The following is a 23,060-nucleotide window of genomic DNA, read 5'->3' on the forward strand; positions in this document are numbered from 1 at the left end:
AGTAACAATAAAAGAAGTAACCGAGCTCTAAATCAAACTCCTCATGCTCCTCATTCGCACATAAGGGCTAAAAGACAAGTTACTTTAAATTACACTGTGAATTTTCACTTTTCCAACATCACACTGAAACAGGACATTTGTACCCTACTCCAATAATGTCCAACTAGGTCCAGTGCTATAGTTCTAAAAACAACCCAGCAGAAAGGAACCACAGAGAATTAGCTTACTGATCACAATATAAAAGTTGGAATGCTGGATTACCGCTAGAATTTTCAAGCTCCTGAAAAAGTTTGTGCCTGAAATGAAAGGCTGAGAATTTTCTTGCGTACTAATGTATATATGACCATAGTTCGCTCAGGTAGTCTAGAATTTGATACATCAACATGGAAAACAATTGGCTTACAAATATAGACTGTAGAGCAGGATAAGCCTACTTATGAGATGATCATCAAGAAATTGTAAATCTAACTCGAAAATGCTAGTAAGAAAACCAATTCCAAAAATCTGGTTCTACAAGCATTTGGAATATGAATGTTAAGTATTCTAGAGATTGAAGGGGCAGACATCTATCTCTGTAGTCTTTAAGGCATTCTTTATTTTTAGTAGCTTAAACTTTGTAATAAATACAGAGTATCTTCAGCCTTATTCATTTTCAGCCTTATTCATTTTAATGAAGTGATCATATAAGCCTCAGAACTAACTGTGGAAAAGTGAGCTCTAACATAGATAAAGGTGCTAAATAGAGTGACACTTTTCTTGCTACAGGTAGTAATGAATGAGTTTAGCATAATCCGGGTATATAACATGATGACAATTTGGTAAGTAGCATATTCCAGTACTTTAAACCACACATTCCAATAGGAAAAACTAGCCTTTGTCAAATTACTACAACGACACTATCCAACCTTATTTTCGTTAATTCAGATGGCATGAATGGTCAATAATCAGGCCAATCATAATGTTGTCTGGGAGTGCGGAGTTCAAGGGGTGTTCTTGTTGCAAAGCCGCATTATAACTTATGGGATTTTACAATGATTTTTTTTGCGTGATGCCTCATTGAGTTGAAACAAAGGTTATTTCAAACAGAACATGCACATAACATAGATGCACTTTACCTAAAGAAGTTTATGTCAAAAGCACCTCTGGTTCCACTTTCCAGACGAATGAGCTCACCTTAATAGCCTGGGGCATCAATCAGCCTCACTCATCCTCATCAAAGTCCATAAGGAAGTCTGTTAAATTCTCAGAATCGTCTACTGCTTCATCCAGAGACATGTCTTTCTTTTTGGGTTTATCCTGCAAGGTCGTGAAGTGCATGCTGTTGTGAAGCTCGAAATACAAAATACATTAAGAAGATGACAATCGGGTTGAACTTCCATCACTATTTATTATTCAGTGATTCATAAATTTCAAAGAGAAAAGGGGAGGGGGATGGATAAAGAAGAGAGGGATAAAAAGAACAACTTGCTGCTCTATGGCAGTTCCTCAGTTTGAATGGCATTAGGACTGCACCATATTCTGAAGCACATTGTGGATCTTCCATTGGACTGATTCTAAAGATACAAATGGCTATTGACTCATGATGTAGACAAGACAAGTTGACTAAGCAAGTTAATCTGTAGTTAAACACTTCTTCCTTAACATATTAGTGAGAGCAGTTTTTGATAAGTCTGGAGTCTAGACATCCAGTAAAACCAGATTGTTAACAAAATATATAGCAGCATATAGCAAAACCAATCAACCTTTCAATGGTGTCAACAAATTGAGCCATAAGATCAGATATGAAACCAAAAAACTGATGATCAGTAGAAAGCAAATTACCTTCGATTTGCGAAGCTCGGGATTACTTTTCAAAACACTCCAATTGCGTGTAATTTTCTCATCCTCCTCTTCACCTTCAGCCTCACTTCCTTCTTCTTCATCCTGAACCACCAAGTGAAGTTACTTAACATAAACTAATGATTAACATACAAGGCCAACGTACCAAATTAGAAAATTCAGGATGAAGCAGGACAAAGTTCATAAAAGATCAAAATTCAAACAAAGTAATGATAAGAATGATCTCACATCATTTTCACCAATGTCAACAGCTCGTGCCATAGCTTCATCAATTTCTGCCACCTGTTGCAGAGAAGAAGGTACTTTTACTGTATAGGCTCAAAGCAAAAGAGACTGGGACTACAAATAGAAAGCAAATCAGATTGTTGATGATTGTAAGATTATTTGATGCATATGCGAAGAATGAAGAATGAAATAGAAAACAGTATTCTAAAGTTGAATTTGTCAATTTTATGTGCAAGCTAACTGCAACATATTTATGCGTGGGATCTAGAGTAGTTTTGCTTGTACACCCTAAAAGTGAATTCTTTCGAGAGAGGTTAGTGAATTATAGAATATCGCACCATGATGCACCCATCGGATTCCTACATGTATAGATGATTGGGTATTATTTGTAGAAAACCATGTCTTACTGTAAGGTTTTCTACTTTTTGGTATACTTCTTCTGTACGGGCAAGCTTTTGCCCTTTAATGAATTTAATTACTTTATCCAAAAGAAAAAGGTGCACCCAAAAGTATTTACAGTCAATCAGAGAGTGTATCCCTTCCTATACTTAAAGAGAATCTATGAATTCTATCACTGCTTCAACATCATTTACATCTATCATTTCTCTCTCTCCGTAAAAAGTAAATTCTAGAAACAATCAATAGATCATCTGGTGAAGTGGAAAGCTTTGTTAGTAGGGAAGAAATATGGAGGCTTAGGGATCAAGAATCTGAAAGTTCATAGTAAAGCACTCAGAATGAAATGGTTATGGAAGTACAATAATGATAATGAGAATCAACTTTTGTGGGGGCAGGTCATCAGAGCTAAGTATGAAGAGGAGGATAATTGGATGACAAAAGTGGTTACTACACCATATGGAGTAAGTTTATGGAGATCCATCAGAGCATTGTGGGATGAATTCAAGCTGAATACCAAGATAAAAGTGGGTAATGGGGTGAAGACTGATTTCTGGAAGGATGTTTGGCATGAGGCAGGAAAGATGGCATCTTTTCCCAGACATAAATAATCTTGTATTGCACCAGCAAAGGAGTATTCATTGGACCCCTCAAGGATTTCAGGAGGCATTTAAATGACTGGGAAATTCCAAGGGTAGCTGAATTTTTTAGTACAATAGAGCAGTTCAGTGGACTGGAGACAGGGAAAGATGTGTTATGGTGGCAGGACAATAGCAAGGGAATCTTCAAGGTAAATTTAGCTTACAGATGGATGAATCAGGACAGTCAACAACCCAACAACTGGCCATGGAAACAAACTTGGAAAACAAAAAATTCCACGTAAAAGTAGCATGCTTTATATGGTTACTAGCTAAGGAGGCAGTGTTGACACAAGAAAATTTGATGAGAAGAGGGTTGCCACTTCTTTTTGTGGTGATGATGCAGAGACAGTTAACCATCTATTAACAGGACAACTATGGAGATTATTCTTAAATCTTAAGAGGTATCTTGGACTGCCTGGAAGGATTCAGAGGAACTCTCTTGCAAGCAAAGAACAGAGGTAATGAGAATTGTCCCTGCAAGCATTTGGTGGACAATCTGGAAGGAGAGAAACTCTAAAAATGTAGAAAATAGTATGCAGAAAATCAAGATGGATTGTATTATGTTATTATGTTTTTGGTGTAATCAGGTCTATTCTCAGTCTCCATCATTGATGTATTAGATTCAATGTAGGAGTAGGATCTCAGAAAGTAGGAATACCTTTGTAAATATGGTGCAGTACAACCTATGTACTGTTTTGATCAGGATGAAATATAGATACAGTTACCAATTTAAAAAAAAATAAACTACTCAATTGAAGCTTTTTACATGCATATCAGTTCGTTTGCAGTAATGCAATAAAACAGCAAATGCAACTGCAAGGAATAATGCCTTCTACGCAAAACTCAGAGAATGACACAAAGTATAGTAAAGCCCAAGTCATTACCTCGATTTCTTCCGTCTTCTCTTTGGACAGAATTTTCTCTAGCTCCTCTCTTGATATTACTTTTCCATGCTGATAACAAATCCGATAAAACCGGAATATAAATCAGTAAATGATAGGCTAATAAGACATAACCACTTAAACAGGTATATCACACACAGCCGACAACAATTATACCGTTAGCTTTATGTTATTTGAGTTAACATGACAGCTAAAGAAGTACTCCGTCCGGTCATAATAAGTGTCCTTTTGGCCCCTTTATTTTGGTCCAAAATAAGTGTCCTTTTACATAATCAAGAAGGTATTAATTGTTTTCTTCCAAATTTACCCCTATTCAAATAAGTGAGTGTTTATATAATAATAAAACGATATAAAATAAGTACCGTTAATTAAAGGTAAGTTAGTCAATTTTTTTCCTTTCTTTTCTAGAAGTTAGTATTTTCTTAAGGGGTGTGCCAAAAGGACACCTATTATGGACCGGAGGGAGCATGCAACAACGTATGTACTATATAGACAATCTTCTCTCATCAGCAAACCCAAACTAGAATTCTTTTGATTAGATTCATCCCATTCATAAAGCCCAGTAAAGTCAAATCTTCATAAAGTGGAACTATCAGCAAGATTTGGCTCGACTTAACTGACACTCCATCCATCTCAATTCTTCATCCATCATAATTTACTAGACCTTTCCCCAAATTTAAAATTTCATAATCTCAAAAAGTACAAATAACACTTTTAGAAGAAATGTTATTGACACAACACATTAGCTATACACACACAGTTTCTTTGCTCATAGAAAAACTCGCAAATATTAATCAACTAAGCCTTGATACCGAATTAATTGGAATCAGCTGTTTGAATCCTCTATATGTCCCCGAGGGGATGGCTAAGCAGTTGAGGTATAGAAATGACAACTTCGAGATCCCAGGTTTGACTCCTAACTACAACATTCAGTGCGAGACCATCTGCCCTAAAATTGGTGGTTGTAGCAGGCTCATGGTGAATTAGTCGATGGCACGTGAACTGGTCCGAATACTGTCGTCATCTAAAAATTCATTTGCAATCACTCCCCTCTGTATGGATCCATTGCCTTATCGTTTGAGGCAATTTAAGGATTCTCTAGTACCAGCCTAGATCTCATTCTTAGCTCTAAAGGATTTATAGATCTCTCATTAGAACAAAAATTGGATCTCATGTAAGTGGCACAACAACAACATATCCTTAATATCAACAAGTTAGTATCGCCTACATGGATCCTTTGCTTCCATTGTCGGTGCTAATTACGCATTCATTCTGATTGGTTTAGGATAACCATCAAGGTTACTGGAAATATCAGTTTGTAGCTATCCAGCTATTTAAGAGATTGAGCCTCAGCATCTTTACAAAGTAAATAATGCAACATCTCGTATGAAGGCAAAGAGCATGAACAACATTTAGCACAGAGTATCTCCATTTCCATTTGCTTAAAAATGAAATCCATCACTAATTCTGTAGCTTTTGATAATAAATGGAGCATGTAACAGCACTCAGCAATTAATTTGAAATGCATATGTGAAAAGGAAGGTCAGAAATAAGATGGTCAATAAAGTTAACTAGTCAGGAAGACCATGCAGGGTACTGAACAGCAAGTTGGTTGACCAAACCTCTTTCAGATAGGCCAACATATTTGGTGTTGGTTCATGGAAGTCTGGACCCCTATAATCAATCACTTCATCGGGATCCTGAATGTAATTAATGGTTGGGTAAACTGGATCTCCACCCCAAACTGCACAAAAAGAAAAGGAAAAAGCAAATTGTTGATTTCCAGTCAAAAGTGGAAAGAGAAAACCCAGACAAACCGGAAGAGAACACTTGTAATTCCAACTGTTCTGATCAGACAGGATAAAGAGAGAGGTACTTTTTGAACCTCAACCATTTCAGGCTATGTTCAGAAGATCCCTATAACTACCCGAAAATAAATGACTGTCCCCCAACTTCTAATCACCTTCACTTCTAAACAAGCTGCATACATGGACACCCACAAGAAAAAGCCGGAAAAGCTATAAAGTATAGTTCAGCCAGAGGGAAAGGAGATACTTTGTTTTATCTGATCCTCCCGCATTCTCATGGCCAACGGATCACGAGGAATACGAATATCAGTTCCCATCATTATGCGGTATTCACGATCTGTTTGATGGCTGAACATTTCGATGAGTTGAGTGTTCTCATCTTCACCAGTCTCTTCAAAATGCTTTTGAATGGCTTCACGAGAAGTGTCTCTCTTCCAAGCTTTGACCCACTCTGAGTAGTATGCAATAGGACCAATCTTTTCCATTTTTTCTTTTTCAGCCTGTAGCCTGCATTGCCCACTTATTAGTTCTTAGTTCCAAATAAAAAGTGTATTCTTGTTCATCTTGAACTGGAAAACTAGATTGCCTAGTCATTTAGCAACTCAAAATTCTGTCGAATAGGGAACATCGTAAGGAACAAAATTCAGAAAATATAAAATCAAAATGGGTCTCCACGGGATGACCCAATGGTTAAGGCATGGTAGCACACAGCCTGGAGATCCCAAGTTCAAATCCTAACCAAACACTTGGTGTGAGCCCATCCATTCTAACCTTAGTGGACAAGATTACCTAGGCAACATGTGCTCGTAGGCTGGATAGGTAGGCCAACAATAGTTGAGATGCATGCAAGGTGGGCCCGACAGCATGAACATTAAGATAATAATAGTAGAAAACAAAATTGAGGTCAAGACTTGACTTCCCATCGAAAACCCTTAATACAGATTAAAACCATATTAATGTTGTAAACAAGTATCAAAGCTGTCAAGTTTGTGTTCGCAATATCATCAGCAAATAATAAATGAGTATAACCATAGTACAACCCTCCTATCATTGCCTACCTCGAATTCTTGAACCTACCATCTCATTTGCTATAAGGACTACATCAAGGATCTGATCAAGACAATAAAAGTATTTTGGGGAGTGGAAATGGATTTATCTATCACCAATTCCAACCCACTACCTAGCAACTTGCCTAAAAATCTTCCCACCAAGCTGATAGTTGTGAACTGCTTTATATTCTTCGCTTTACTCTTTTAGGATTGAGTATCATAAAAGTTCTCAAACCATTCCATCAACTAAAGGATTGGGTATGATAACGGAAGAGTTAAGACTTTTCTCAAAGGATCCTGTCTAGTAGAAGTTCTCAAACCATCCCATCAACTCACCACTGAATATTTCCAAACAATGATTTAGGATCTCCATCTTGAATCAATCGGATTCTGGTGCCGAATCTCTTCATTAAAGCAGCAAATATTATTTTCATGTCAACGAGGTGAGCTATACAAGGGGATACAGGCATCAATTTCCAATTTTTTTTAAAAAAAAGTATTAGCCTTTCGGGGGCCTCTCATGAGGCTGAGAGTCAAAAATAAAAAGTGATGGTGGTCTCTCTACATGTTTTACAAGGATTAAAGAAATCAAGAATGACCCTAACCAGTCAACCAATGCAGTAAGTCCCTAAGGCAACAATGTTATATTCATGCAATTAAGACTTAACGGACTAATTATCAACACATGTATTTTTTTCTGGGTTGAAGAATAAATGATCAAAATTTGTCATAGAACAAACTGGAATGTCGCACGATTCATGACTTATCTCAAACAAAGCGAAATAAACAAGCATAAAATCCTTCTTTTTATTTTTTATTTTTTTTATAGATATTCTAAATATGCTCCGTATGATAACTGAATTCATAAATTTGGTCAACAAACAATCCGAGCCGCCAGATGACATGCTAGCTTCACTTGAATATAATCCCAACGGCAAGGATTTAGTACCTATTTGACAGACCACGGCCTTACGAATAAGTTTAATGCCAAATGAGTGAGGTCCATGCTTTAACATTTCAGTTCAAGGGAAACGGAAGAGACTATAAGTCTATAACTTGTAGAATAGAACATGTGATGCAACATTATTAAAGAAAGTCGCTGATTCTACCTTTCCTCCTTATATATATGTCTCCTCGCTCTATAAAGCGCCGTTTCCGTCAATGTAGGATGCTCACCATAGAGCTTTACTTGTCCTGTCTCCGCCATAGCTTTAAGAAACACCTGTTCAGGAAAAAGAATAATAATCTCTAAGTCAGAATGTTAGTGATGATATCAAATTGAAATTGCTCGAGAACCATGAGAGGTTTAAAGTGGTTAGCAATGTCGTCTTACCAAAGATATCATTTTATCCAGTTTAGATTTGTATTTATCTATTTTACAACGTGTCATCGTCAAGCAACTCACATGAGCAGCATTGACATCCAACCTTGATTTGGCACAATTAAATTACACTGATTATACACTTAAACATTTAAACTTCTTAGTAGTATTTATTTTTGGTACTGACCGTTTCAACATCAGGACGCCGCCTCTGCCACCTAGACCATTGCTCTTTTTCAGGCTTTCTCCAATTCCACCATAGTTCTTCACTAGTAAGTGGCTTCCCTATCTCCTTCTTTGCCTTTGGATCAATAAATGGGTGGGGCCGTCCATGTCTTTTATCCAGCTCATAGCCTGTCAGCTCCTCTTCTTCTTGTTCAGGCTGATAAATGACATACTCTGTGGAAAGATCCTTTGGCTCTTCTGGTACATTATCCGGATTCTCCAGAGAATCATCAGAAATTACATTAATGTCTGAAGGCTGGGAAGTGGCAGCAGATGCCTTGTACTTCTTTCTTCTACTTCCAGGATTTTTCCCATAAGATGGAGTTCCAGTTGAAATACCATCGGGTTCAGGAGCCCTGGCGGCCCGAACTCGACTAGCTGTGCCTTCTGGCCAGTACTCCTGCCCTGGAATACTAGCGCGAGCTCCAGATGCTGGTTCAAGCTGCCCAGAAGTGGAGTCCATATAACTGTGATAAGGGTAACGCTCAACAGACACCTGCTCAAAGGAGCCCTCATTCTTTTCTTTATTCTCACACTTTATACAAGGAGCTAAAGGAGCCTTTTGAAATGGACTGCTGGAGACAAATTTGAGCTTCCATATTGAAACATGAATAGTACCTGTAAACAATGTCTGGGTGGTTCCCAGCACAATGCATACTCCTATTAATAAAGACTTTTTAAGATGATGAGAAACCTTGCCACAATTTAAAGCACCTTCCTTAGAGCATGCATGTTGAACATATTGCCAGACTGTACTTTATAAAGTTAAACAAGAGATGCTTCAACATAAGATGAGAAAGGAATGGAAAATTCTTGAATAAATTCTGCCAGAAATTAAAAACTGCTGTTGTCCCAGTTACTATATGAATTTCACCGTCACAAGGGGCAATATGTGCAATTCAGATGCACTTGTATATATAGTCAGCAATGAAGAAGTAAACATAAACAGGTAAACTTGGTGTGCATGTGGTGGGGTAAGAAAGAGAAATCAGCTGTCAGGTACCGAATAACCATCCCAGGAGCAGAAGCAGAAGCAGCAAGATTAATTGTACTTCAATACGTTCATTAGATGTCAAAGTAACATGTTGGTGCTGAAATCATTACTCTGTACTTGTGGACGTATATGCATATCCTATATATATACACGCACATGTATGTATGCAGGTAAGTAAATTTGATAGCATAGGACTGCATATCAAAACCAGAATTAATTGATACCATGAAACTACAAATAACTCCTAAAATCTAACCAAACTCTCTCGGCCATTGAAGTAAAGCAGTTCCTTCCAACAGCTTGCCCTGATTGTTAGCTCTAACACTCAAGAATAGGTTAACCATATCGTCAAGCATATATTACCATTGCACATTAGGATCGATACATCAAACCCCTTAGAATATCCCTGTATATCTTGAATAGAAGTGAATATACAAATCATCTTAATCTCTTCTAACATTAGTACAAAGCTTTCACCAAATCTCAAGGGGATGTTTCATATCGAAGCTGGCCTTATCCTAAAAGCTCACCCTTTTAAGACTCTATTTCAACATTCTACATCCAAATTACCCCTCAATCGGTGAACCACATAGTGTGTAGCAAGGTAAAAGAATCTTTTTTTATGTATATATATACACTATATTGTGACTTCCCTTGGCTTCTTCATGGGTTTCCTTATATTTTGACACCCATTAATGAAATCCTAGCTCCGCCACTGCCTCAACCCTGACCATTCATTCCTCTTAAAGATGCAAAAGTCACGGACAAACTCAAAATCAACAATTTGAACTCCTAGAGACAAACAATTTCCTAAAGTGTTCCTTTTACCTACTCCTTCTGTCCCAATTTATATCTCACACTTTCCTTTTTAGTCTATCCCAAAAAGAATGTCATTTTTCTATATTTAGAAACAATTTAACTTTATGAGATGATTTACAACTACACAAATATCTAAAGCTTATTTTGGACCACAAATTTCTTTCTTAAACTACGTGCCTAGTCAAATGGTGCTACATAAATTGGGACGGAGGGAGTATCATCTAACAATAACAGGTAAACAATAAAGAGTATAAAACCTTCAAGAAAAAGAAAAAAAAAATTATGAAATTTTCCTGATGATTAACAAACATAAAATGTTTTGTTTGAACACCTAAAGACAAATGTAAAAAAAGAAAATCTAAAAAAACCTTCCGATAAGGGCAGCAAATGCTAGGCACAATTCCATCTGTAGAGACCATATTTCTCAGTCCTCTATCTGCAAAAAGCCCAATTTTAGACAGCAAGAACAAAATAATCAAAGGTGAAAGAGTTGTAGCGAGCAAAATAGTACCTTGATACAAGGAAGTAGACAATATAGAAGCCATTGCTTATGACCTCTTCACTAGGCGTGACTTGTAAATGGTATAAATAAGTCTTATCCTTTGTCCTTTGCTTGGGTTTAGGCAGGGTTTTGGATAATGTCACTCACTCTATCCGGTCCTATAGCTAAGAAACCAATAATTGTATAGTTAATTAATGAGATTGCGGATGTAGTTCGTTTTTCTTTTATTAGGAGTAAAAAATAAGTGTAGTCATCTTATAGCTAATTTTTTGAAGAGTCAATGAGATTTCTTGGGGTGAATAATTTTGTCACATAACTTGTTTATGAAACTCGTGATTTTTTTTTTTTTTTCACTTATGCATGAATAAGAGAGTTGATATTTTAATGAAACTAATGATAATTGAGGACGTTTCATTTGATGCACTTTCAATTTAAGCATATTTTATTCACATTCTTTCTCAGGTCGACCTAATAACTATATGGTATATGTTGTACATAATTTTTTTTGATGAAGTAATTGTTGTTACATAAATTGTTATGTGAAATTACATAATCACCTCAAGGTTATTACTTACCATGTGAATTAATACATTTTGATATAAACACCATATATGGACAACTTTTTTCTCCTCCGGTAGTTTTTTTATTTTTTTTCTTTTCATTTTTCTTTTTTCTTTTTTTTTTCATTGAAAGTACAATATATTGTTAAACGAATTATACAATTGATGGACCTTAAGAATTACATGTCTCCGATAACATTCATACAGGAAAAATCGTTTTGGTCTATAGGCAAGACCCATAAACATAAATGATTTTCAATTATCCTATCTGCACGGATTTTCCATAGTTTGAAATAATCATTTCTAGGCATATGGAGCAATGATTACACTAAGAGCTTTTGTGCGATAATGCGATAAAACAATTTTGGAAAGAACGTGAATTTTTACCACAAACTTAAAATTAAAGAGAATAGAAATTGAGAACTATACCCGCAGGGTCAAGGGAATGCTTGCTTGAAGATGTTTCTTCAGAAATTTAGAATGAATAAATTACTTCCTTTAGATAGAATTGAGAAGGGCCGAACATGAAACCGTATCCAATAGAGAAATCAATTCATTGGTACAATAAGAGTCCTAAATCCAATTTATGAGTGGAGATTGGGCATTACAAAATACGCAAAAAAAAAAAAAAGTCTATTAGGAAATTAATAGATAAACTACGAAATGAAAATTGCTCATAACTCATCAAATAAAAGTAATGTAACTAGTATCAAAATAGAAATAATATAATTAGTATCAAAATAACTCAATTTAATCATTCATTTTCGTAGATTTTTGAGGATATCAATTTGAATTCAAGTACTAGGTTAATGAAATAGTATCAATGTTAATTTCAAGAGCAAGAAAAAGTATTTTCAACATTGCCAGAGGAAAAGCTTCATATATAAAGCGTTCAGAGCAAACATTTAAGTGAAGGCCCCAACCCAAATTTTTGGTAGTGAGGCTCGGCTGAATATCAAATCTATGTATGTTCTTCATGGTACAAGATGGAGGAGGCAGGAATCCTATACAATGACTAGTACACAGTAAATAAATCCACATGTACAAATCCACGGCGACGACCAATGTCCGGTGTTAAATAATTTGTTGAACTAAAACAGCCATCTGAACTGATACAACAACACAACTTCACTTCTTGGCAAAATATCTCCAGTTAGGAAGAAGATGATTCAATTCAAATTGGGCACGGGCGCCTATCAATCGGTGGTAGATGCTCACATCAAATCTAAAAATTGCAGCAATGAGCCTTACCCTTGAGCAAGTTGTTCCACAGACAGAACATATGTCGTGGAGACTGATAATGAGCCGTGAAATAATTTTCCATACATCCATATTGACAAAACTTCCAGTTGTGAGAGTACTGTACAGGAGTTGAACTGTTGTAATGCTCAACCCACATACCCATGCTCACGTCCTCCATTTTGAAAATCTGTCAATTTGATGGGGACATTGCGTATTTCAGTATCTACACTTTTACCTTGTTTACGATTAAAAAGAAAATGAAATAATCAGCTGTTACAAACCCGTAAGCTTTGGTTCCGATATTGAGAAATGATATGTTTGGCAATATCACTTGTAATTACATATCCTGGTCCATTAGCATAAGGTGGGTATACATCTTCTGGCCACTCCTGTTGCACAAGTCAATATTTCCAAATTAAATTAGTGTCTATAAGAAATCAACAAACAGTGGCCATAAGTTTTGAATTTATACTCCATTGTCATATAAATCTCTGTACCTCAAATGATACGGCCCATTTTCCTGTTCGAAGTGGTCTATGCAAGAGATTAAGATTGCCCATGTAAAGAGATCGTCTAGGAGGAACACGTTGAATTTCTCTCAGGACTGCATCTACCCTGATGAAAGTATCATCGTCACATTTCATGATATATGCAGCTGTCACATTCTGAACCTGCAACAGATATTGTGGGCCATGTCGATAGAAATTAGGATGCAACTAAGCAGTATAGGAAAGAAGAGGAAGATGGAGCAAAGTGCAGAACTCACCCCATACTCGCAGATGGCAATAGTTTTTAGAACCACTAGCTCGTATCTGTCGATAAAGGGGACAATCACAATGTCCCCAAAGTAATCTGCTTCCTTCTTCAGTATAGAATTCAACTCCTTTCGTGGATTCTACACAGTTAAATATACATAAGTACATGCGTTGAGGCTGAACTCCAAATTGGCTATTCGCAAGTATGATGATAGTGTAAGTTCCAGAAATAACTAAGTTGGTAAAATGAAACCTAAAGAGCTTGACCATCATTTATCTATGAAATATTCAAATTAAAGCACCTCAGACGTCCTAGGATAGAAATGGATACTACTTACTAGAGAACCATATAGGGCAAGTTAATACATCCTCCCAAAAGACATAAACTATGTAATGTTACAAGCATGCAGTATGCTCCAGGGATAGCCACAAAGGATCTTCCTAGTATGTTAAATACAAGGGGGGTGATCTTATTTACATCTTTTACCCGGCTACTTATGAATAAAATAACTGTTCCAGAGTTTATGACAAAATAAGCTAATGCAACTTGAGATAACTTGTCCTTCGATCTACTTGAAAAAGGTGAAGTTGATCCAAGCAGACTGAAATACAGTAAGCCACCTAAATGCAACTAGAAACTTATTACATTTTGTAGTATTTTTAATTGGAACAATTTTGAATACACTTCTCTCACAGCAGACACAGAACAGTCCCATTATACAGTCTTGACTCGGTGCCACATTTTATAGTTCTCTAACTGTATTTTAAAAATGGAATAATTGGCATTAGCTACATAATCCATCAATCATCCTCTTTGTTTCTTCTTGCAAACATTTAAATTAATTTTTATTAACTTCAAATTTGGGGGCTTCTAGTTGTATGGAACATCAACAGTGATTTAGTCGATGATGATGATGATGACGATGAGAAATTCTCTATATTCCAAGGAAGTTCTCTGAGAGGGAGGGGGGACACACAGAGAGACGAGGCGGGGGGGGGGGGGGGGATGAAATTTAAAAATGTAATCAGGAAGTTTCCATAAAGAAACAGCGAAGTCTCTTGGGATGTTCTTTTGATAAGGTAAAGTGCAAATTCTTTTAGGATTTGAGCACACCCTATCTAATTTCTTTTGATTGATAGAAATCATGACTTGAACTTCATCTGGAACTTGGGAGGAGAGTTTATTGGCCCAACCTGAAAAGGACTTTGACTATCCACAAACGGGTTTGCGAAACAAATGAGAAAAGGAATAACGTGTGTTTCTCATAGCCAAATTAGCATATAACTCTTCCAGGAAATAACAGCCACAAAAAAGATTAGAAGTACTAGTCCTCTTGTCGATCATAACACGCAGATGGTATACCCATAGCAACTACCTCTATATTACACAATTTACATTGAACTATCCCTAGGCTATTTGATAATATAAAGCTTCAAGTTGGACACTTCCCAGTTCCCATGTCCTAGGCAACAGGGATACCAGTGCTGCTATAGTTTTCATCTATTATCCATATCATCCTATTCGTTAATAATTAATGAATTGTCCTTTATTATCTTGCTTCAGAGTCTCACTAAGAGTAGTGTATTGTTGTCCTAATTTCCCCCCTTTCACAACGGAAGCTGTGGATTCAACAGCCAAACGATGTATATACATACACAAGGCATGTATGTGTATGTCTTTATATATCTTGGCTATGATAATATTAAGCTATTTTTTAAAAAAACTGATAATATTAAACTATTTGATGAAGAAAAAAATCAAACGCATTAATAAAGCAGTTCAAAGAAACAGCTTATTCCATAACCTATCATTTGACAATCTCCAATAATCACCTAATGTTGGAAATTAAAGCTTGTTAGAGTTTGAAATATAGCAATAAATGTAGTAATTACGAGGAATAATTAACAGCATTTGAGTTGCAAACTTATTGGGTGCATCAACTTAACAAGCAGTTGAGCCACATCTATGTTCGCTCTCTAAGGAGTATTTGGGTGAGGGGAGCCACTTACCAATGCAACAAAGAAGCGGACTGCTATGTCTGAAGACTTGATGGCTGAAGCCTGCATCCATGTTTTCCTGATAGCCATACGCTCAGCAAAGTGATTGGTGGCAGAAAGCACCCCAATGAAAAGTTGAATGTGATTCCGGGGTAAAGGAAGAGATTTCCACTTCTCTGAGAAGTCCAGCACTCTTTGGGGAGAAAAACTAGGATGAGAGGTTGGAAGAGATGTCGCATAAACCGAATGTATATCTACATCACCTCTGATTGCCAACCCTGTAGCATCTTCCAGTGTGAAGCCCTGAAAGAACAGGGAACCATCTGATTATGGTTTACTAGTACGGTAATAACATAAGTGAGCAAACTGAAACATTAATTCCGGACAATCAGGTGATCATATTCAGTGGCAGATTCACGATTTTCACTCAGGGTGTTCGGAAAAATAATTGAACCTAAATATACACTGTAATATATGTTCAGGGTGTTCAAAAGTTAATATATGTACATAAACACATAAAATTTACCCTAAATATACACTGTAATTTTTTGTCCAGGGTGTTCGGGTGAACACCCTGGGCTCTTGGTACATCCGCCCCTGATCATATTAATAGCAAGGATTACAAATTTGCTAAACTGTTTAAGGGGCTCAGAAAAGGGATCAAACACTACGACATATTTGTCATCCATTCGTTTTTTGCATGGTAATATTTGTATGGGCAAAAGATATGAATAGTAGCTTGATTCCCGTTGTCCCCTTTTGCATAAGAAAAATGTATTGCCGTGGATATTCAGTGGAGATCATGACCGGCGCAGCAGTCTAAAATGTTGCTTACTCTCAAGTCAATTTCAAGCAGAACATCTTAAAAACGCTCTCCTTCACTAGTGACTTGCTCAGTTGTGGGAAAAGCAGAGCACTTACACGTCTACCTAGAAAACCTTCAAAATCGTATGGAAGAGCGCAAGTAGCTTACAGTTCGATATGGAAATGAAGTCACATGCCGCCCGCCTACATTGATATGATAGCCATCAAAACCAGCACGAATAGTCATAACAAACATCCTACCCTCCACAAATGGAAAAGGCCATGTCACCTCTGGTTTCTTTGCACGTCCAATGAATCGATCAAACCATGAGAATATTTTCGACTCTCGGGTATCAACAATGTCATTCCGCATCCACTTCTCACATCTCAAAAATCCATCAACTGCCATGAAAAGTAAATTCAATTTTATGGTATTTGATTGATATAAAGCTATTAATCAAGAATCAAACAACTAAAACTTGTTCAACATAAGTAGGAAAAGGAAGCAAAACAGGTCTATCATCATTTTACAAGCAAAATATATATCATAAAGTGAAAACAATCTAGCTAAGGCATAAATGAAAAACAAATTTCAAATTTCACAAGGGCTAAGTGATAATCCTAGACTGGGAAAAGGAGAGGAAGAGATAAGTAAAGAGAGAGGACTATCACAAGGGCTTCAAAACGAAAGTGACAACAACCAAAACAAAAGGAGAGTCAAGTATGAAAAACAAAGTGTGTGAGTGGAAAGAGTCCTTGTTCATACACTAAACCACCCACTCTTTCTAGTTTTAGTGTTTATTCTTCTTTGTGCAAGGTGAGGAAGATGAATTCCTTGACAAAAATCGAGTTGATTCCAATCAAGACCATCCATCTATTGACAAGAGCTTCGAATAATCCATTGTTTTAGAAGGGAATCAAGTCCTGTTATTAATTACTTTACTTACTCCAATATCCTCTATATTACACCTCTTATAGTCTTGTTGATCCTAATCACACATTTAACCCAAGAGAACTCTCAAGGAGATGAACTTTGATCCTTATTTTGAGTCATATGATTTGAACGGTGAGGTTATTTATGTAAAGACCGAGTATGGTTTAGAGGCTTCAAGGTCAGTAGCAAGTGATAGCATGGAGATTACACATCTGCTATATGCAGACGATGCAATTATCCTATGTGATGCAGATGCTGACCAAATGAAGATTTTGAGAATCATCCTCACTATTTTTGAAGGGGTGTCAGGTTTGCATATAAACTGGAGGAAGAGCCTAATGTTTCCAGTAAATGAGCCTCAACAATTCCAGCAGTGTGTTGATATATTAGGAGGAGAAGTGGGATCTCTGCCGACAACCTACCTTGGTATGGCACTTGGTGCATATAGCAGATCTTGGGACATTTGGAATGGGGTTTTAGATAAATGTGAGAAAAAACTCCGAAGATGGAAGAGCCAGTACCTTGCTTTGGGTTGCAGGAGAATTCTCATAAATAGTGTCCTAGATGCTCTAACTACCTACATGATGTCTCTTTTTCCCATTCCTCCAAAAGTTGAGAAGAGACTGGATATGTTTAGAAGCAATTTTTTGTGGCAAGGCAACAAAAATAAAAGGGGCATCCATCTGGTCAAGTGGAAAATTCCGACACTAAGCAAACAACAAGGAGGGCTTGGTATAAAAAATCTTAGGAAGCAGAATCAAAGTTTACTTATGAAATGGCTCTGGCGGTACTCAAATGAAGATCAATCATTATGGAAGAAGGTGATTAAAAAAAAATATGGGGAGGACGATGCCAGGAAAACCAAAGCTGTCAGCACTGTCTATGGGGTTAGTGTTTGGAGGACTATCAGAAATCTTTGGAGTATCTTCAGCATTAATACCAGATTCAAAGTTGGGAATGGGCAACATATTTCTTTATGGAAGACAACTGATTAGGTAATGGCTCTCTCCGGCACCTTTATCCAGATGTTTACATCCTAAATCAGCAGCAACGGGCCAATATCAATGAGGTATGGAACAATCAAGGATGGGACCTTAGCTTGAGAAGACTTTTGAATGACTGGGAAATAGACAGATTCAGGTGCCTTCCTCAGCACACTTAATCTCTTCAATGGAGTCTTACCTGAGCAAGATAGATTATGGTGGCTGCGAGACAAATCAGGAGTCTTTTCAGTCAATACAGCTTACCTTTGGATGAATCACAACAACAGTCTTCAAGTACAATGGCCTTGGAGACAAATTTGGAAGACAAACATACCATACAAGGTGGCATGCTTTGTTTGGTTGGTAGTAAAGAATGCTTGTTTAACAAAAGACAGACTACAAAGAAGGGGAATACAAGTTGGCTCTATCTGTCACTTATGTGGACTGTATGCAGAAACAAGCAATCACCTTTTTTTGCATTGTAGGGTGACTACTCAATTGTGGGACATATTTCTTGCTAATATTTGTTTGAGTTGGGCAATGCCAGTTCATACATTAGGTATGATATCTAGTTGGAACAGAAGTGGAGGGACTAAAGCTCAAAGAAAATATTGGAGTATGATCCCAGGATGCATATGGTGAACTATCTGGAAGGAAAGGAATTCAAGATGTTTTGATAAAAAAAAAAAAAAGCAACCCTATCCAGAAGATAAAGCTTAATTGTATTCGACTTTAGTATTTTTGGTGTAAAGAAAAGTACATAGATGACACAGAGACGCTCATACAATTTCTGGAGTCTCTTTAGTTGCTAATTTATTATTTTTGTGCAGCTTTAGCTAGACTCCCTATAACCATGGCCTTTCACTGGCATTTTGATTCAATGCAGTTTGATACCATCTCAAATCAAAAAAAAAAAAAAATTAGTGACATGCAAATCATGTTTGTGCTATCTACTTATTGTTGTTCTTGTGATTTGTGGGCCAAGATTTAAGTATGATTCTTCTTTTAAGAGGGGGAGAGTGATAGCATGACATGGCTTCTTTGATGCACAGCTATGCGTCCCCAACAAATATTGTACCTACAGAACATTGGAAGCTATTGGAAATCCTAAGTAAAGATCAAGGCCCTATTTGAGTAGAATTAATCAATTGGAGGGTGACATCATTTCAAGAGGAAGTGCCATCGCACGACATGGCTGCGACAGGACACATTCCGACCAATACTCTAGATGGAAACTTTGTAAAGGTTGTGTGACTACACAAGATGTAACCAACCACACACACCTGAGTCCGTATTTGGAAGCTCACTAGATCAAGATTTAGCCTGGTATGTGACTGCACCACATACGCCCTAGTCCTTCAAATTCTTAGTTAAAGGCTAATTCCATGTATATGTTAAATCGGCTTGCTTATCTTAGGGACTTAAGCTATAAGTAGCACATAGGTATCTTAAAAATAGAGACTGATTATACTTTGAACTTTGAAGAGCATTGTGCTTGTGAGCTAGGATGTCCTGTTACATTCTTGAGGAACACAAATGGTTGTCACTGAAGTAGATAAATCTCTATGTTCTAAGCATGCTTTATTTTCTTGGTCTGATAAGTCTAATAGGATTCTACTTTTTCACTTGGAGGTTCAATTACCTTTGAGGTTTTAATTGAATTGCTTGGTGAATTGGTGTTTCAAGTTAGATTTCCTTTGTTAATTCTTAGTCATTAATCGAATATATCAAGGATCATTGTTTCCTAAATTGACTTGTGATAGAATTCATCAGTCCAGCATAGCTTCTTTGGCTTCTTCTCCAAGTTGTTCGGTTTCAAGAGATTTGATGGGCTTGCTTCATATTTATTGCTTGTATTAGTATCGCTTATCCATGGCGTTTTGAGTTATCAAAATGGAGTTGTAATTCAAACCAGTCCTACTCTCTATCTTTGCTTCTCATTTTGCATTAAAAGTTTTTTTTGATTCTCTACTCCTTTAAAATAGATAAACTTTCCATGAAAGGAAAAATTAAGACTGAGTGAACAAAGTAAAAGCTATATAACAGTAATAAACCTCAAACCTCTTTTAAATGCATCCATCATAGACTATGCCAAGAGATGCAGATCTATGGGCATTTAACTCACAGGAAATCTCCCCAGTGTCCAATAAGAGTACAGTCGTTTTATTGTTTCTGTTTTCTTAGCTCCAACACAGTTGAGGCTCAATCATTTCTATTTATTCTCAGCTTCAACAAACGAAAAAAAAAAACAAAAAAAAACAAAGTGACAATTTCACTTATTTCCACTTTTCCAGAGAGTTGTGTCTAATCTTTTAAGTCAACTGGTTGTCAAAGAACTTTCACCTATATATCCTAGAATTTAGCTGATAAAATAGAGACACAAAAATCAGAAACGAATAATGTTAGAAAGTGTCTTACCAAGCATGTCATCATCATACTTGGAGGGTAAACCATCACACCTATGAGCTGTTCCCCATTGCATTCTATAGCAAGTATTGTGCTCGATCACTGGTCGACGGCTCCAATCTCCTCTTATTCTAGGATTCAGATGCAAAATCTTTGGTGGATCTTCACCAACCACGGACTTTAAACCTTGTAACTCGATCATAAATTGTGAAACCAAGACTAATGCATCACCATCCCTTGTTTTAGCAAGCTTCGGTACATACTCATGATGGGCATAATGAGGAGTACCAATAAGTGTTATCGACGAACCTGCTGCAAGCCCACATGGTAGAAACATCATATGATCTGTTTTAGCAATTTCTGCTCCCCTACTCGAAACCCACGAAGGACAAGACTCCGGCTTTCCCTCGAGTATTGAATTCATCTCGATCCCCTTCTCCTCATATTTATCCAATTCTTCCCAAGCTTTCGACCCTAAATTCCAAGCTTCATCCGCCATTCTATCCAAAACAGAAAGATTCCGCTCCATATTCCGTCGTTTCAGTATAGCTGCAGTAATTCGACCATAATGAAGCTTACGAGGCTCTTTATGTGCCAAAGATACTTCATTTTCCTCCTCTCGCGGTGTCACATATTCCCTTACATTATTATGAAATAAAGCGGATTCTCCACTTCCACTATCATCCTCCACATCTATAGCCACATTAATATCATCACTACTCGAAACTGCAGCGCTTTCAAGAAACTCCGGAAACTTCACACAGATTAGGACCAAGTAAAATGCAGCTAAACCCAGTAAAATATACGACAATTTGAACCTTCTCACACTTGAAGCTTCATTTTTCAATCTCTTCATCATTATATATACCTAACTAATAAGCACAAACAATATCCCCTAAAAACCCAACCACTTCATCTTACATTATAATAATATATATAAAACGAATGTCAGAAACACCAAGCTCTCAATGGGTAAAAACAACAAATCATAATTGCATTACCTTACCTAACTAATAATTGACTAAACAAGTTATCTGACCTTAATTACCCAGCTTTGCAAAGGTAAACTTGGAAAAAATTGACTCAACAATTATGTCCACGAAGACAAAATGAGAGGGCAAAAATGTGAAGAAACCCTAGTAGGCGTAGATTTAGGGGCACGATGAAATAACAGTTGATTGAATGTTGAAAGAGGGAAGAACGAGAACTGTTGTGAAGAAAATATATCAGAAAAGGAAACTTCCCTAAATATATATATATGTGGAAAATGGGGTTGTTTCCTTTGTCTTTTAAAACCTTTTCCTAAAATATATATATATGTGGAAAATGGGATTGGTTCCCTTGTCTATTAAAACCTTTTTTGGCTAAATTACCCAAAATAATTCCATAGTGACGATCCACTACGGACTACGGACCCAAAATTCTCACATATTATTGATCGTTGGGTTAGAAACTTCAATCAATTGTCAGTGGCTGCATAATCTTTAAAGTATATTTGATTGATTAATTATTAGATGATTTAGTAATAATTTAGAATTTTTACTCATTGTAGCTTCTTTTAAGACCTAATTATTAATATTAACTACCTTTTTATTTAATTATATTTAGTAGCTAATTAACTTTTCTAAATTACAAATGATAACTATATCGAAAATACATACTCAAACACATGTATCTTTCTTTTTTCCCAATCACTATCCATTTTAGATTTTTCATTTTTCAAAACCCTAAAAAATCTCTCTCCCCTTCTCTCAACCACCACCACCATGGCGGCGGCGCCCCTCTCTCTCTTCTCCCTCTCCCTCTGTGCTCACCCCTCTCTCTCTCTTCGTTTTCTAGGTCCAAGTTAGTCTAAATTTCTTCTAAGCTTCCCCAAATTTTGCATATAGCATTGTCCAAGTATTTCCAATCAATTCCAACTGCACCCACTTACACTCCTTCACTCCAACAAGAAAAGAAGAATAGAGAAGAAAAAAAGTTGAAATCTACTTTTCTCTTTTGTTTTTTGCTTATCTTCTCTTATTTGATATGAAACTAGCTATGTTACGTCTTGGAAGAAGATCAATCTTTGGAGCAAGAAGTCATAATGAGAATCTTTAATTTAGATTCTCGATTAGGATTTTGGTGGTGGTGGAGAGATTAGGGTGATTTTGATATATGGAATAGATTGGAGGTGGAGAGATCGGGGTTTTGTAGTAGAGATTAGGATTTTTGTGTGTGTCTCAAATTTGGGTTTTGCGGTGGTGAAGAGATTAGGGTTTTGGTGGTGGTAATGTCTCGATCTGGCCGTGTGTACTTGTTAAAAGTCAAATACAAATACATTCAAAAATCTACATCTCACAAATACACTGTTTTTGAATGTATTTGTCTTTGTATTTTTTGAGCGTATTTTGTTAATAGCCAAACACACTGTTTTTGAATGTATTTGTCATGTATTTGAATTTTTTTGTTGAAATCCATTCAAATGCACGAAAATTTGAATATATTTGGCTTCAGATGTAGTTGGAATGTACACAATGTATTTGAAATACATTAAAAAAAGCCACTAAAATACATCACAAAAAAAAAATCAGTAAAATACACTAAAAAAAAATCACTGAAATACATTTAAAAAAAATCACTAAAATACATCAAAAAATATATATTAATATCTAATT

The 23,060-nt window shown here is 36.5% G+C and overlaps 3 protein-coding genes across 5 annotated transcripts in view; all 3 read right to left on the bottom strand.

Annotated features, from left to right (window-relative positions):
* LOC132047691 (disease resistance protein RPM1-like) overlaps positions 1 to 1,191 on the bottom strand; it is a 2,454-nt gene extending 1,263 nt beyond the window's left edge. The window contains exon 1 of the mRNA XM_059438698.1: positions 1,174 to 1,191. Coding sequence (XP_059294681.1) covers positions 1,174 to 1,191 — 18 coding nt within the window. The remainder of the gene's footprint in view (positions 1 to 1,173) is intronic.
* Positions 1 to 10,902, bottom strand: part of LOC132042357 (protein PLASTID TRANSCRIPTIONALLY ACTIVE 12, chloroplastic) — a 36,788-nt gene extending 25,886 nt beyond the window's left edge. The window contains exons 1-11 of one of the 3 annotated variants that reach the window (XR_009411451.1): positions 10,731 to 10,902; positions 10,588 to 10,655; positions 8,369 to 9,037; positions 7,970 to 8,082; positions 6,059 to 6,318; positions 5,626 to 5,747; positions 3,986 to 4,054; positions 2,068 to 2,121; positions 1,822 to 1,923; positions 1,174 to 1,296; positions 228 to 296 (exon numbers count right to left, since the gene is read on the bottom strand). Coding sequence is in view for 1 of the 3 variants with exons in the window: in XM_059432920.1 (XP_059288903.1) it covers positions 1,201 to 1,296; positions 1,822 to 1,923; positions 2,068 to 2,121; positions 3,986 to 4,054; positions 5,626 to 5,747; positions 6,059 to 6,318; positions 7,970 to 8,082; positions 8,369 to 9,037; positions 10,588 to 10,655; positions 10,731 to 10,764 (1,587 nt within the window). In the remaining 2 variants the exon portion in view is untranslated. Of the gene's footprint in view, positions 1 to 227; positions 297 to 1,115; positions 1,297 to 1,821; positions 1,924 to 2,067; positions 2,122 to 3,985; positions 4,055 to 5,625; positions 5,748 to 6,058; positions 6,319 to 7,969; positions 8,083 to 8,368; positions 9,038 to 10,587; positions 10,656 to 10,730 lie in introns of all 3 variants that reach the window. The other 2 variants (XR_009411446.1, XM_059432920.1) reach the window with 2 other exon arrangements.
* Positions 10,903 to 12,130: 1,228 nt separating this feature from the next.
* On the bottom strand, positions 12,131 to 21,680 carry LOC132042375 (hydroxyproline O-galactosyltransferase GALT2). Its single transcript, XM_059432927.1, has 7 exons — positions 20,416 to 21,680; positions 16,250 to 16,482; positions 15,289 to 15,579; positions 13,290 to 13,418; positions 13,021 to 13,194; positions 12,805 to 12,912; positions 12,131 to 12,710 (listed from the first exon to the last, which is right to left on the bottom strand). The coding sequence occupies exons 1-7, from the start codon at positions 21,260 to 21,262 to the stop codon at positions 12,507 to 12,509; spliced, it is 1,986 nt and encodes a 661-aa protein (XP_059288910.1). The 5' UTR covers positions 21,263 to 21,680; the 3' UTR covers positions 12,131 to 12,506.
* Between the last annotated feature and the right edge of the window lie 1,380 nt (positions 21,681 to 23,060).

Source organism: Lycium ferocissimum, chromosome 2 (assembly GCF_029784015.1).
Source record: "Lycium ferocissimum isolate CSIRO_LF1 chromosome 2, AGI_CSIRO_Lferr_CH_V1, whole genome shotgun sequence".
NCBI lineage: Eukaryota > Viridiplantae > Streptophyta > Magnoliopsida > Solanales > Solanaceae > Lycium > Lycium ferocissimum.

Excerpts from the sequence above, each read along its gene's own strand:
- LOC132042375 (XM_059432927.1), bottom strand. The coding sequence starts at position 21,262 with ATGATGAAGAGATTGAAAAATGAAGCTTCAAGTGTGAGAAGGTTCAAA. Across the intron at positions 15,580-16,249 it reads CTTCATTTCCATATCGAACT|GGCTTCACACTGGAAGATGC; the intron begins GTAAGCTACTTG and ends CTGTTCTTTCAG. Across the intron at positions 13,195-13,289 it reads TTGCCATCTGCGAGTATGGG|GTTCAGAATGTGACAGCTGC; the intron begins GTGAGTTCTGCA and ends TATCTGTTGCAG.